This window comes from Talaromyces rugulosus, chromosome IV, assembly GCF_013368755.1.
Source record: "Talaromyces rugulosus chromosome IV, complete sequence".
NCBI lineage: Eukaryota > Fungi > Ascomycota > Eurotiomycetes > Eurotiales > Trichocomaceae > Talaromyces > Talaromyces rugulosus.
The window spans coordinates 3,689,011-3,704,498 of record NC_049564.1 but is presented as its reverse complement, the minus strand read 5'-3'; the positions used below and the strand labels follow the sequence as shown (position 1 = coordinate 3,704,498).

Here is a 15,488-nt window from a genome sequence, read left to right as displayed (position 1 = left end):
ATAATGAAGATATCCATGAAAAAACACAAAGAAAAACGCTGACGAGACGATGAGGAGCGCTCAAGTGGGCAGCCAATTAGCTGGCGCGCACCGCTCGCAGCCTCAAGCGTTTCCGCCTTCTACCTGCGGGGGGCCATTCGCTCTGCTTTGTCTTCCCCCAACACACAACGTCGGTCGCTGTCCACCATCTTCTTTTTTCCAGCAGGAACAATAACAGATAATTCAATAACCAGGGGTTCTTTCCTCCAGTCCTCAGTTCTGACTGTGAGTATAAAATGGCCCCCCCCCCCCCATTCCGTGCTTCTCCGTTTGCTTCCACAACTCGCTCACTCCGCTGTCCTCTGTGACTGATGTGACTGACACCGAGATAACCCCAGATAACATCAGACTTCTCTCCTCTCTCAACACTTATCTCTATCTCCAAAAGTCCTCTCTTCCCTCAGCCACCATGTCGGGCGAAGAAATGATCACCCTCAAAAGCTCCGATGATGTCAGCTTCACAGTTGGTAAGCCGCATCTCTCTCTCTCTCTCTCTGGATAAAATCTAACACTCCCCAGAACGCTCTGTTGCCGAGCGCTCCATCCTCATCAAGCACCTCCTCGAAGATCTTGGCACCTCAACCGAGCCCATCCCGATCCCCAACGTCAACGAGCCTGTCTTGAACAAGGTCATCGAATGGAGCATCCACCACAAGAATGACCCGCCCAGCACAGACGACAACGACAGCGAGAACAATCGTCGACGCACAACGGATATCGACGAGTGGGACCAGAAGTTCATGCAGGTGGACCAGGAGATGCTTTTTGAAATCATCCTGGTGTGTATTCTATTACTCTTATAATGATTCTTTTTTTTTCTCTTGCTAACTGGATTAATAGGCAGCAAACTACCTCGACATCAAGCCCCTCCTCGACGTTGGTTGCAAGACCGTCGCCAACATGATCAAGGGCAAGTCTCCCGAGGAAATCCGCAAGACGTTCAACATCCAGAACGACTTTACGCCTGAGGAGGAAGATCAGATCCGCCGAGAGAACGAATGGGCCGAGGAGTGAGTTTCACCTTTCTTTTTTTTTTTTCAAGCAAAAAAAAACAAAGCTGACTGTTTTTGTAGTCGCTAAGTCTTGGATCTCTCGTCTTGGTCCGCGGCCAAGATGTAATGACATGTTGATGCCCGGATTCATGATGCTTGCACTTGACTTGGGTTTTTTCTTACTTCTGGCGTTTTTCTCCGTGGTTCTTTGTTTTTTACGTCTTATAATGTGACGTAACGCTACCTCGAGCTTTTTTGAAGGGCTCACACTGTCCGTTTTCTTTCTAACAGCATCACTTTTGTGATGAACAACGCAGTAGCTTGGCTTCTTTAGATAGGATGCTAACTTGACCTACCTCTTTTGCTGAATAAAAGCTAATAACGCCCTTTCATGCCCTTCTTTACTGAATCAGTAAAAAGCATCTTCTACGTAGTGACGGAGGGGAATTCACATGTGAAAGATCCAACACTAAAACTTATCAAAATCCTTACTATGCCCAGGCTGTCTTAAATACACAGTTGTAATCGCAAACCAGGAAATTGGGGAAAAAATGTGTACTTGAAGAGGTTTAAAGTTGATGAAGGGAAAAAAAGCAAAAAACGCTAGAGTCCCCCCCTTTCAGCAGGGGGGCTTTCATTCATATTGAGAATAGAGAGAGAGGGAAAAAAAAGCATTTTCGCACAGAGGGGAAAAGTGTCAAGAGGCATAAACTTGGGGAGATCATCAGAATAATAGGCTTGTGGAAAAAAATAAAAACACATTTCGAGAGACTTGGTCGTAGCTATTAATGGCAAATTTTAATTCCAGGTGCAAAAATACCATCGATGTCATCATTGTTCGTCGTTTTCGTCGGGTTGCTCAAACAAAAAGTTGGCGGCCAGCTCTTCGTTCTTGTCGCAGGCAAAGTAGGCTTGGATCACCGAATCCCGCGGAAATCCCAGACGGCAAAGCTACTACAGTCAGTATCACAACCAAATATGTTTACTAGAAGTGCACCTACTCGCTCGATAGCATCGCGCTCCTCTTCTGTGACACGGATCTCATGCGCACCGGGAGGAAGCTCGCCGCCCTCTTCTCCAATGTCTTCAGATAAGAGCTGAAGAAACTGTTCCTGATTTTGTCCGATCAACTGCGCCAACTGCGGGTTCCCGGCTCCGATCTGTTGCAGGATTGGTTCCAACATCTGAGGTTGCTGTTGAACAAGCTGACGCAGCTGTTGGAAGTGAGGGTTGTTTCGGAGAAAGTCGAGATTGCCCAATGCTCCAGCTTCTCCGCCGCCTGCCGCGGCTGAACGTCCTCCACGAGGTTGAGCACCAGCTTGACCAACTTGTGCGGCAGCCTCGAACAGGTTCACTGGCTCTTCGCCACCGGTAGCTGTGGGCAATGTGGCAGGGGGGGGAGCTGGGGTACCTTCTGCCTGAGGGGGGCTTGCGGCTGCGGCGGGTGCTTGCTGTTGTTCCTGTTGGACATTCTCTGGGATGCCCTAGAGTTGACTTAGCATTTTGGACTCACTCTTTAGTATCGGTTTCCCGTAAACTCACGTTGAGAAGGTATTCGATAGCACGGTCTGGGTTGAAGAACGCTGCTCGCATCGCACGATCAATTTCGGACCGGGGAAAGCCCATGGCTTCCATTTGAGCAACGGCGGCCTCGCCCTGGGGACCCATGGCTAGAGCGGAGGGGTCATTGAAGCTGAGGGGTTCGGCAGCGGAGGCTCCAGCCGAGGTCGCAGGAGCTGCTGGAGAGGGTGTAAGCGGTACCTGGGGAGCAGCGGGGGCAGCGGATGGAGCTGGGGCTGCAGGCGTTACGGCGGGAGCTGCTTTGGCCGGCGTGGATGGACCTTCGCCAGCAGCTGCAGCAGGAGAGGGCTTTGGCTGTGTCGATGTTAATAAGAGGGGCACTACGCTGGGGCGAAAGAGAATTTCGCCATACCTTTGACACCATGCATACTATGAAGCCCTTTTCTTCGATGCTGTAGGATTCGATGGTGTTGGCATCTTGGAGGATTTTACCTGGGACGACGTCAGCTCCTGGCGCTGGAAATGTTTGACACAGCTCGACGTACCGGAATAGATCAGTTTCTGTTGCGAGGCCTCCCATCCTTTCTCCTGGGCGATCTTTTCTTTAACCTGGCCAACCTGTCGTCACATTCTGGTTAGCCCCGCACGGGCTCAAACGTCGCAACGGCGGGCAGTTTGGGCTGCAGGGATGTCACTTACAGTCTCGGTTGGTTCGGCTTCGATGGTGAATTTCTGCTGCTTGAGATCCTGTAGGAAACAGAGCTGTCAGCGAGGGTCCAGAAACAAGGCAAGATAGGGCGACGGACTCTGAAAGTAAGCTTCATCTTGACGCCACTACAGATAGTGAAGCGGCTTTCGCTCAGACGGGGGGGGTTGCGTCAAGCGTTGTCGACGCCAGGAAGACCGGAAGGGACAGAAAGAATCTGGTCGGATTGGTCTGGGGAGGGGTGAGGATGGGTCGAGGAGAGAGACACGAGCAATGAAGCGGGAGATGGAGTTGGCGGTGATGGTGATGAGGCGGCGCGCTGCCTGCCTTGCTGGCCCGGGTCGGAGCCCCCCTCGCTAACATGGCCCTAGGCCGCTTTGGGGACGCTCCCGCCACAGCTTCGAGAAGGCTCTATATATATATACTTTGTAGTATATGTTTTTGTATATATTTATTGGGTTTTGTATGTTATATGCAGGTAGTAAGTAGTGCAGGCAGGATAGAGTCTGGGTTTTTCTTGTTCTACTGTCCAAGTGATTCTTTGCATATGTTGACTAATCTATGTAATCAGCCACAGGATCAATGAGTAGTATATAATCAAAGACCATTATCGGTGTAAATTTCTGTATAGAACCAAAAACCACCAGTACATGTACGTATGTACATACGTATATACACTAGTGGTCTATCTCGTATATCATCGACGAGGTAACTTCATTCCATGTGGTCTTGGCCCACTTTGGATCTACTAGCAGCTAGCTCAGCTAATTGTTATTGTTACTGCTGACATTGCGTACGTAGTCCAGAGTCTGATATAATTCCAACTTGTAACATCGACCATCGCAGCCAGCTCCTTGGATAAGCTGTTGTTTTATAAGCATAGAGTAATAATTATGGCTATAGTAGTATGGAAAAGAGCCCTGTTCAAATTTTCCGCCGAGTTTCGCGGCCGTACCAACTATATAGTTGGCTGCAACCCTGGAATGCACACAATACCATCCCAGCTGAGCGCCAGCAGACTCGCTTGACCGGACAAAGCCTTCTTACTTTACATACTTACATACATGCATACGCGCCCAAACAGTGGGAAACAATTGTTGCCAGGCATCTCCATTGTCCCGACGGGCGTACGGTCACGGTATTACCGGCGGCCCCACCGGCGGCGCGCGACAAATCCTGAGCCAACAAGCAATCCGCCGTCTTTTTCTACTGCTTCTATTTACGACAACATCATCGACGCAGCGTGCTGTCCTTTCCCAGTCTTCATTGCTGCTGCTGCTGGGCTGCTGTATCGCTTCGCGCCTGAAACAAGCCATTGGCCGTCGCACCCTTGTTTCATTCTTGCTATCCCATCGGATTCCTTTAGTTGCACTTGTCCTGGATTCGCTCCGGATCCAGCTCGCTCCACCCTTTACTTCCTGGCTGCAGTTTCGTCTTTCGCCTTTCACCTTTTCATGCGTGATTCCCCTTCTCCCACCCATTATTTCCATCTCCGTTTTCAAACCAACTGCTTCTTCTCATTGTCCTGTATACACGTATTGGCCAATCCCCCATTTCTCCGTTGCAGTTGATCCGACACCCTGGCCGCTGTATTGCTCCCGTCGCTTCATGCCTCCCTATGGGAGAGCGAGCTGGTAAGTCTGCATTCTCTATAAAATATTTTCCTTTCTATTTTATCTTTCTTTTCGTCGTCCTTTTCTTGCGATGCTTGGAATTGCCAAAGCCCTGCAGTCATGCTGCTCTGTTTGTACCGCGTTTGGCTCAGCTTCGTCTGACCAAGCAGCGCTCGCTTGTATACCCATCACATCCTTCTCTCATCCCCCCTCTACTTCCCATGCCCTGCACTTGCACTTGGAATATTCTGTAGCCCCCTCCCAATATCTTGCGCTATTGTCCTATTCTCTTTTCGGGCATTATTGTTCGGTTGCTGCTTGCCGGGCACTTTCCTATTCTGCAAATTCTTCAGCCTTGCTTTCATCCTCCATTGTCTCCATTGAGTCTTTATTGAGACTCTATCCCATTTGCCCATCTATCCATCCCTCCTTTGTAGTTTCACCATTGGTTTTACCTTGGCAAACACGTCGCTCACTACCTGGGATTCTTAACTCATTCTTCTCATCCTCATCTTCTCACAGTCCCCTCAACTAACATCTCGCAGAAGCAAGCGATGGCAGGAACTAAGCGCAAAGCCGACACCTCTCGCAGCTCAAGCTCGCAAACCACGGCTTTATCTGGTAAGTTTCCCAAAACACAGCAGCTGGCTTTACTTAACTCCCCCCACAGAAAACTCAACGCAGAGTCAGCCACGCGTGGCTACTCATGGCAGAGGAACCCGTGGGAGTAGCCGCCTTGCTGCATCTGACACGCCTTCTGCGGTGTCTGAAGACAATGTCCCATCAGAATCTACAGGGATCACTCCAAGATCTACCCTTGCAACTGAAGAGCAGGAACCACGCCCCAAGCGGCTAAGACTGGTTTTTCAAGCCGGAAAACAAAAGGCCCCTAGATATTCCACTAGAAGCAAGGCCCCGACGGATCCTTCTCCAGCCAAATCTCCCCAGCTCTCACGCCGCCAGTCAGTGGATGGCTCGTCCTCTCAACCCGCGAGCAATACGAGGAGGCTCACTCGTCAGCTCTCTAGTAAAAGCAGTACTTTTGACTTCCCTGAGCCTAAAGTCGCTGCTGAAGCCCTGGCCACTCCTACACGAAAGGCGGCAGCCACAGCGACAGCCACATCATCGCCGTCCAAATCTCTTCGAGGGCGTAAGCGTCCATTGGAAGACGCCAGCAAAGAGGAAACCACCGAGACTGAAAGTCCTCCCTCAGTGCTGAAGAAGCCAAAGCTCGAAGATGACGAGGCAGGCTCACGCGTTTCGCTAGATGACTCCAACACGGTAGATGGTTCACAAAATGCCAAAACCGACAGCCCCGCGCCTATTTCTCAGGAGACTCCGGCAGATGAACCCACAGATTTTAAAGCTACCGACAATATTGACGGTAGCATAGCAAATCCAACCGAAAGTGGCTCTACTCCAAACACCAGAGGCCGAGGCGGCCGCGGTCGAAGCACTGGACGCGCTCGTGGATATCGTGGGCGAGGCCGTGGTGCAGCCCGAGGCGGAGGAGCAACACCCCGGGGATCTGGCCGTGGACGAGGCCGAGGAGGCCGTGGCGGCGGTAAAACTGGGAAACGCGGCGACGATGACTCGGATTTCGAACAGGAGCGCTCCCCTTCTCCCGTTCCAGCAAGCCAGAAACTGCTTGACCGGCAAAAGGAGCTGAAGCAGAGTTGGAAGCGGCTAGCGGCTACCCAGCGACTTGTGCTTAATGCCATTGCAGGGCGTACTCAAACCCGGCTGACGAGAGATAAAACTGCTCATCGCAAGGCTGAAGAATTTGAAGAAGTGCAAGAGGGTCTTCAGGCTGCCTTGGAGAAGAGACTCGAAAGTTTAGGAAACGAGTACCGTCTCCGCGTAGAAATGGCGCAGAGGATTTTAGAAGGCCAGCAGCAGATTACCAAGGATCGCTTTGAAGTGAGCAATAGTCTAGATACTTTGACATGTGATAGTGCTAACAAGTATAGGCGAATGCAACTAATGCCAGAGAGGAGCTTTTCTACGCGGCAAGAGGAGACTATATGGCTCTGGTAGAAGGTGTTCAACATGCAGAAGACGATGAGCACACCGAGGTAAGCAGTTATCCTGAAGCATTGCAGGGGACATTTAACTAACTCGAGATGTAGCCTGACGTGAACCGGCCTGAGCCAGCAGAAGTAACTGATGCAGAAACTGGCTCCAACTACGAACCCTTGTACCATGACGATTTCCCATACCGTCGGGGATATAATTCCAGGTTTCTGCGAGAGCCGTCAGGAGCGGCCTCGTATGAGTTGGGGAGGAACGACTGGGAAGAGTTTCTTCAGCGAGTCAAAATGAAGAAGATCAGCCAGGAGGAATCTGCACCGCCTGGCCCTGATTCCCTGGACATCTTGTTACAGGCCGTGAATGTAGTCGGCCAAGCCGTCTCTTCTGTAGACGCCGGCCTTTCTGCTTTGGCAGACGTTGCAAGCAATGCGCAGCCAGCTCCCCCACAGCAACAACCACTTCCTCCTATGCAGCAGCAGCAGCCAACACAGGCAGCTACAGAACCACCTCCATATCTTCTTCCTCAACCGCCACCAGTCAGGCCGGTGTTGCCTACATCCTACAACCTTCCTAATCCTTTTACCACGGGGAGAGGACCGCCTCAACTGCCGCCACCTCCTGGTGTATCCTTTTCTCGTCCAGGTCCTAACCTGAATGGATTCTTTCAAGGACCCCAACCCGCCCAACACCAATACCAGCCCGGGCCAGCATCAGGTCCACCTCCGGGTCCAGCGCCATATTACTTTCCTGGACATCCACCTTCACGGCAACCCTCGCCTCGCCATCATCCATACTGAGCGGGTCTCTGTTGATGGTATTAATCTGTACAACACTTGTATTCTACGATTATTCGACTACTGAGACTCTCGGTTTATTAACTGTATCGCACATTGGCATATCAGACTTTTTTTCGGTCACTGTATCTTGTATCTATTGTTAGTTTTGGTTGTCGTTTGATTTTCTCTGCTGTTGGCATTTTCTTGAGCTATTGATATCATCTTTGTACAGTAGTACTTTTTTTTTGACATGACATTTACTATCATATTTGAGTTTTGAGAAGATTGGCCTAGCAAAATCAAATTCCTAGTTGATTATCATAGGCATTTCTCTAGATATCGACATGAACAGCGCGAGTAAGCCTTCAATTCATCACATAATCTCATAATTTTGAATGCTCAAGAAGACAGTTTAAAAAAAAAGACTGAAAAAAAAAAAAAGGAAAAACTAGTAAAAGCTCTCCACAATACTCTCCTTATTAGCATTGCCCATACCCAACCCTTTAGCACCCATCTCACCCAACCGAAACACGCTCTCCACAACACTAAGTTCTGTAGCTGTGGTATCCAAACCCGTCACAGCGAGCCAGTCATTCACCACCATGCCTGCACCGACCACGGGACTTCCGCGGTTCACACTGCCTGCGACGAGAGGTACTTGCAGCAGCGAGGATAGCTCGTCTTGATCGCGAACAGAGGTTTTGGGATGCACGATTCCGCCTTGGTTGGAGAGGGCCATGTATGAGCCTGTGAGGACATTGTCGGCGACAGTTTGACGGAAGACTTCGACGCCGAGGACGTCGGCGATTCTATTTAGGGTCAGCTTCTTTTCTTTCTTTCTTTCTTTCTTTCTTTTTTTTATTAGTGAAAAGGAAGGAATGATTACATTTCCTCAGTCTCCCGCTCCAAATCAGGGTGTATCAGCGCGACATGGTCGTTGCAGCAAATCACGTTTCCGAGTGCCGACAACCGCTCTTCTATCCGTTGGATCTTGACGGCTTCTGGGATCGCGTTGCGCAGGTGTTGCAGTTCTTGATCTGTAGTTGACGTGGGCACGAGGAGGCCCTTGCGGTTTCTACCAATAAATTAATATTTCTTGCTTGAAGCGCTCAGAAGTAAAAGGTACACACCCAGCTGTCAGTCGTCCAACGATTCGTGTTCCGCCGATTGAAGCATGGCAAATGGGGATAACGTCTTGCAGTTCGGCTTCAAAGACACTTTTTTTTTTCCCCGAAAATTAGCAACTAAACCAGTAGCAAAAAAGAAGGAGTCTAACCTGTAGAAATTTTCGGATCCGCCGATAGCCACGACGGCATATGAATTCGTCAGTGTCGCAAACACACCAACCCTATACCAAGAAGAAAAAAAATCATGAGTAAACCAATAAAGAGTATATTTCCAGAACCCAAAGTCTTACTCATTCGAGTTTTCAAACTGTGCGCGAACCGCCATTGTCGTAGTGGTCGATAGTACTGTTTCTGCGTTTCCGAGAATGACGTTTAGAAAGTGAAATTTCACTGCTGGGTTGTTGACGAAGAAATGATTCGACGCTAAATCCAAAACACCCTTTTTGTAAATAAAAAATAATATGTACTGATCTGACAGACACCAAAGTATGAAAGTTCCAGCAGCTTTTTTATAAAGATGGTTCGAACGAGAGAGCTTTTTCTCTCTCAATTTTGCCCCGCAGAGAACCAAGAGGGGAGAGAAGTGGCTCGGCCGCGCTAGGCCCGATACGGGCGACGACTCATATCGAGTCATTCTGGGTCGATGGCTCAGCCTCTCACGATGGATGAATCATCGTTACTTGGGATGAATCTCTTGGGATAGCTACTAGTAACTAAGTTCCTCACGCTAAGGGTTATGTAGCAGAGTGATGTGGAAGAACTTGTCTATTAATTAGATGCATTAAATTTTCTTATTGTACAACCCCAATACTCTGATGGGAAGAAGCTGCGAGGCCCGCATGGGCCAGCTGCTCATCGTTTAGTCTTTCTGCGTCGTCTTCTTCGTCTTCGTCTTCTACTTCTGAAGGAGGAAGAGACTGTTGGTCAAGCAACGGCGTCGACGATTTGGGCCGCTTCATCGGCGAGGCATTGCCCTTGTCAACCTCGGTGTCGGGGTCTCTCTTTCGTTTCGTCATCGCTGGCTCCTGTTGTTCTGAGTCGCCGCCGTCATGATCCATATCAAAGTCGCGGTCGCTCTCAGACTCTTTGTTGATGTTGTTGTTGTTTATGTTATTGGGCTCATCATCTGGTGAACCCGCTTGGGCTTGTGGTGTTGTATCCTTGGATTTGCTGTCGCCCGGTTTCTTGTCGGCCTTTTTCTTTTCATGCGCTCGCTGTTTAGCCACAGCCTTTTCAAAATACTCCTTGCAGTATTTCTTGATCTTTTGCTGCTGTTTGTCCGAAACCTGCGTGATGTCCTCGACTCGGCCGTGTTTGAAATCCGAGTCAACCAACTTTGTTGCAACCTGCAATTATTAGCATATTAGCAAATATTGGTGAGTGGGAAAACTCGTACCTCTTTCGCGTATCGCTTCAAATCGTCCTTGGGCAATTTCTTCTTGAATTTGTCCACCACATATTTGACGTGGGGATGTATCTGTATGCCGATAATCAGACGTCTGTGAATCACCTGCAAAGACAATAAATAGATCCTACCGTATTTTCGTAAATCTTCTTTTGTTTTTCTTCCGAATACGACCTCCATGATTCTTTCTTGGACTCTGACTTGGGCGGTTGTGGAGTGCCTGGAGTGCTTGTCTTGTCCCTGGGGGTTTCCGACGAGCGAGATTCCATAATGTTATCAATCATCTCTCGAAAATGCTTCCTTTTCAACGAGCCTGCAGCTGGCATATCCGCAGCTGGCAGGGTCGGCCGTTCGTACTGAGAGTGACCATTCGCCGTGAAATACATTGTTCGGCCATCGACATCCGACCTCTCAGACCAGCCTTGGGGAAGCGGAGGAGCTCGCGGAAACCGGGGGGCCCGATTATGAGGAGGAATATTTCGAGCTGCGCTAAAGCCACCACCGCGTGTCTGTGCCGCAGGGCCCCGTGGAGGCTCGATGGAGCGTGACCGTGACCGCGTTCGAGACTTGGACCGGTTGCGTTGGTCGCCCGGGGCTGTTTCGCGTCGTTCAAATTGACTGACCACTGGCGTTGTGGTTGCCGTTGGGTCGCGTTTCATACGAGGGATTCGGTATCCAACAGCCAGGTTGGACCAGACCTCGAGCAGCGTCGAGGCCTGCTTTGCCACTCGCTCGTCTTCCGACGTGATCAATTGCTGGACCGTCGATTCGATGTCAGAGTCGATAATCTTATTTCGCGTGAGAGCGGGTAGTTTCGACAGCACTTCGAGGATTTGTAGCACCACGTTGATGTCCCCCTTCCACAGGCTAAGCTGCGAATTCAGTATTCGATAGCCGTGCATCTTCACAACTCGATTCAGGGCCCGCTCATCTTCGCATCGTTGTATTCTTCCAACCAATTTGACAGCAATCCATTTCTCGGCGCACTGCATCAGCGCCGCCATGACCTTGGTCACGCCCGTTTCATCCAGCGACTTGGGCTGCACACTCTCCACATATTCCTCGTCTGGCTCTTCCGTCTTCTTCTTGCGCGGCCGCTTGGCTACGGCCATGTCCCAATCCTCTGAATCCTCAATACCAAGCGCCTCTATCGTTGCATTGGATAATTTGGTTGCCCGTTCCGTCTGGGTCTTGCCACCTATGAAGCCAGTGCAATTCGGTTCGCCGCAATAACACGGTTGAGGATCGGCTCCATATCTGTCGACGTTGTAGTTGAAGACCAGCTCCTCTCCGGGTTGAATGAGTCGCTCAGCAAAGATTCCCATGCGAAGTTTCTCGCCCACTACCCATTTATCGACATAGCAGTTTGGATTGCACGAGTGGTTGCAGAAGCGAGCCAAGTTGCCTTTTTTGGTGGCATCGACAAACTCGCCTTTATTTAGAGACATAAAATAGAAATGCTTGATCCCTTCTTTGTCGTATTGGATCATCCGACGTCGAAAATTCCCTTCGTTGATGACTTCGCCAATATATTCGTAAATGAACTGATGCGGCCGGATTTCGGATTCTGCGCGAAGGCCATAGCCCTTTTTGGCCGTTTTGATGACCGCCACATTGGCGTATTCTTTCTGCTGAAAGCGCTGGTTCTGACAGTCTCGGCCGCAGCCGCAGTCATTCAAGCATTCGATTCTGGTTGCTCGGTTGATACAGTCAGAATCCTCGCCGCAGGCATGGTTGACTTTTCCATCTGTACACACTTAGCATGCGTATAAACAACAAAAAGAGGGCCAGTGACACGGAAAATTCAAAGTAATCACTTACCCCATTCTTCGGCGCAATCGCATTCCATGGCATGTTCCGTGTGGCCCATGTACTTGCTCGAATAGATGCAACTGCCAATAACCTCGAAACTCGCAGTTGCCTCGTTGGCGCTGTTGGGCAAGTGGTCGAAAAGCTGTGGTGGGCGAGCAATGACCTTCTGGGAGGCACTGCGCGCGAGCTTTGGAGGTTTTCCGGGCTCTTGCTTCAGCGTGATGTCGCCGCCAACACTGCTAGTAACCAAAGCATCGTCGCTAGGTTCAGCCTTGACAGGCAGGCTCTCAGCCTTGACAGATGACGGTGGCGATGATGGTGATGGCTCGTCAGGCTCATTCTTGACTTCTGACATGGGCGAGCCAAGGGCGCTGGCCTCCATTTCCTCTGTGATGACAGGCACTCCTCCGCTGTCAGGACTTCTGTCGCCGCCGCCGCCAGAGTCAGCGGCCGAGTCTGACTTGGCCTTTACATCGTCTTGGGGCGGCATGACGATTCAGACAAGATGGGGACGACAAAATCCTTGTCGAAGCAAGCAGAACCGCGAAGGCGAAAGTCGTCGCAAAAGATGGAGAAAGCTCGAAGAAGGCTACGGCGGCCCATCGGCCTCGCTGGTATTGGCTCCCGGCCAATGCCAAGCCTTGTCTGCCCAGAGATGGCCGCGATTGGCTGCGCGCTTCGAGAATCAAATGGCGCCGAGAATGTGGCGAGGCGAGTTTTCTTTGGTTGTCCTTTTTTTTCTTCTGGATTTCACCTGCAATTATGCACCTGTGCTGGCTGGTGGCGGGCGCCCAAAGGGATGCGCAGGGGTCGGATTTTTTATATGCTAAAAAGTATTCGGCGCTAAGCCGTTTGTGGCTGCCAAGCCTTGAATAGAGATGATTCTGCCAATAAGATGAGGACTATTTAATATTATTTTGTTGACAATATGGTTACTGATCGGTTCGATCCACTAGAAGAAATGGCATTGAACATATTTGAAGTAACGCGGTGACGTCTGTGTTCAGGTGGTCATTTGACTGGAAACTGGGTGGTGCGAGTCAAAAATGAGAGATATATATCAATTGATATATTGATACAGATACAAACCATAAAACTAAGTGCCTGGTGTTTAGGTAATCCTCAAATCAACAACTATATAAAATCGAATACAGCGTGACTGGGCAGTGCTTTTAATTCGGATTTTGTATATATCATGTGATTCGCCCAGACGCTGACACGCAACAGTCAACGTGGCCGTCCTCCAGGGCAGGAGCAACTGGCGGTGAAGTGAGGTGGTATAAAGGAAGGAGCGGTCTCCTTCCGCCACAGCAAGAATTTGACGGTTTCGACTCCTACAAATATTTTGCCGTTTGACACAACTGCAAAGCCAAATGAAAAAGAGAGGTAAAACGCCGTGCTTTGCTTCGACGATAGACATATGACGTGCAGGTTGTGGAGCCGGGCGTCTGCCTCTGTTTGATACTCCTCTGATCTGGACAACCGAAATCGACTATTATTATTATTAGCACCGTCTGTCTTTCCTGCCAGCCCGGACCGGCATTCCCTTTTGGACGGCATCATGTGAAAGCCGACTGGGAGGGCCAAGCGCTGCACCAATGCAGGCAAAGCTGACCTGTTTGAAAAGAGGCGACTACGCCGCCGTGCACGAGTCAAGCCCCCCTGGAAGCATTTGCTTTCATATTATGGGCATTTTGCCTTCTGTTGTGCCACTGGCCACCGACCAAGAATATCTGAGACGATGTGGGCGGGTATTAGATCGAAGCGAGGCGATCACCCGCTGTCTTGTTTGCAGGTTACGTCTCACGAGCGGCCATAGTAGAGGCAATGAGTCAGTCAGCGGTCTCTATTCAGCTACGACTAGACTTGCAGGCTTGCTCGCAGCGTGGGCCGGCGTGCAAAGCGCAGCCAAATTGAGGCCAGGGTGCCTGCCCTAGACGACAAACACCACAAGTCGACTGTCTCACTTTGGCTGGAGCTCCTCGACTGGACAATCAATAAGCACAACCGATTATTACCTGGACAATAACGATTAAATGCATCGCATTGCAGTGGGATCCACCGTCATATGACGGATCTGTCGAAAACAAGTAATGGGTGTCTTGTTAGCCGCCCACAACAATGGCACGCGGTGCGACACACAACTAGTCGATGATTGAGGCCTCCAGGCCCTTCACTGCAACCACTTGACTGCCACTTCGGGCAAGCTTAGTCTATGCGACAGAAGAAATACCGAAACCCAGCCTCTGCATCCTTCTTTACGGGTGGTTCTTGTTGTTGGAAAATAAAACGAGCAACGCAGGATGACCGCCCTAGCCATGTATCTAGGGTTCTAGGCTGCCAATGTATGACTACAATCGGCGCAAATCATGATTCACCCAACCATTCTCCATGCAGCACCGAGGTCGAACTAGCCAGGCCTTGCCCCCACCAACTGACATTGCCCATCTTCTTGGATTTGGGGCAGTTTTTGTCATACCGGCTGTACTACGGTGCGGATCTTTTCATCTTTCATCGTTGATAATTTCTCATTTTCGAATCGAGTGGGGACGGCATTGTGCTACTGTGCCTTTTTGTTTCTTTCTATTTTTTTGGTCACTACTTGATTAAGACCGTGTTTGTTGGCGAGTTGCTCACCGAGGTCGAGGTTTCATGAGCCCGGCGGGACCCGGCTCCTTCGATTCAGGGAAACACTGTTACAACTGACCGGTGTACAGCTATCCCCGCTTGATACCTTGCTCGTATTATCATGAGGATTATCTTGTTTGATGATGATTTATTTTTATTTAGTTTCCCCAGTACTATTTCCCCGGTTAGTGTTAGCGACAAACTGTCACAAGATCGATGTCTCTGATTTTGATAAGGAACTAGGACTAAAAGTGGAGAAAGGGCTTGCAGAGTCGTCATTGTTGTTGCCACTTCCTCGTCGAGTTGTCATAGACATTATTATTAGCAATTGACAACCTTGATTAATTCGATGACGGACTATTTTTAATGAGCCAGTGCAATCCTGCATAATAAGTGCTGCATAATGCATGAATGGGCTTGAAAATCTACAGGTTGACAGCAGAGCGTTCTTCACGGAAGCGCCCCTAGTTGTTTGGCTGCAGGAGCGGGTGGTCGAATGACAGTTGACTTGCCATTAATATGCACGATGCAATATGCATGCAGATGCAATATACACGACTCGCCTTGATAAAAAAAAGAAACAAGGAAAAAAAAGAAAGAAACAACCATAGCCAGTCGTTGGTTTTGTGTGCCTGACAGTGCAGCAAGAAAGTAAACAGATCATTCCGAATCGGCTTTTTTGATTAGAGCCACGCACACGATTCTATTTCTGACCAGCAGCTGCTGTGTGCATTGTACTCAAGTGGAATGATGCCATTAATAGCCATTTGACAACGTCTGCTAGTCAATGTTAAAATATGCGTTCTTCAAAGTTCAGACTGGCAGTGGTTGTTGATGT

General features: G+C 49.7%; 4 protein-coding genes across 4 annotated transcripts; 2 read left to right on the top strand and 2 right to left on the bottom strand.

The window, feature by feature from the left end:
- Nucleotides 1-448: 448 nt before the first annotated feature.
- Nucleotides 449-1,119, top strand: TRUGW13939_08000 (uncharacterized protein; the record flags this gene model as incomplete). Its single annotated transcript, XM_035491136.1, has 4 exons — nucleotides 449-506; nucleotides 559-818; nucleotides 880-1,049; nucleotides 1,113-1,119. 4 exons carry the CDS (start codon nucleotides 449-451, stop codon nucleotides 1,117-1,119), a joined length of 495 nt encoding a protein of 164 aa, XP_035347029.1.
- A 743-nt stretch (nucleotides 1,120-1,862) lies between these two features.
- Nucleotides 1,863-3,376, bottom strand: TRUGW13939_07999 (uncharacterized protein; the record flags this gene model as incomplete). Its single annotated transcript, XM_035491135.1, has 7 exons — nucleotides 1,863-1,982; nucleotides 2,033-2,515; nucleotides 2,574-2,906; nucleotides 2,965-3,044; nucleotides 3,098-3,170; nucleotides 3,252-3,299; nucleotides 3,359-3,376. 7 exons carry the CDS (start codon nucleotides 3,374-3,376, stop codon nucleotides 1,863-1,865), a joined length of 1,155 nt encoding a protein of 384 aa, XP_035347028.1.
- Nucleotides 3,377-5,425: 2,049 nt separating this feature from the next.
- TRUGW13939_07998 (uncharacterized protein) lies at nucleotides 5,426-7,699 on the top strand (the record flags this gene model as incomplete). Its single annotated transcript, XM_035491134.1, has 4 exons — nucleotides 5,426-5,492; nucleotides 5,542-6,791; nucleotides 6,842-6,946; nucleotides 7,001-7,699. The coding sequence occupies 4 exons, from the start codon at nucleotides 5,426-5,428 to the stop codon at nucleotides 7,697-7,699; spliced, it is 2,121 nt and encodes a 706-aa protein (XP_035347027.1).
- Nucleotides 7,700-8,126: 427 nt separating this feature from the next.
- On the bottom strand, nucleotides 8,127-12,512 carry TRUGW13939_07997 (uncharacterized protein; the record flags this gene model as incomplete). The annotated part of the gene is made up of 9 exons (XM_035491133.1): nucleotides 8,127-8,487; nucleotides 8,565-8,753; nucleotides 8,809-8,895; nucleotides 8,955-9,026; nucleotides 9,096-9,228; nucleotides 9,617-10,151; nucleotides 10,202-10,282; nucleotides 10,342-11,957; nucleotides 12,032-12,512. 9 exons carry the CDS (start codon nucleotides 12,510-12,512, stop codon nucleotides 8,127-8,129), a joined length of 3,555 nt encoding a protein of 1,184 aa, XP_035347026.1.
- Nucleotides 12,513-15,488: the final 2,976 nt, after the last annotated feature.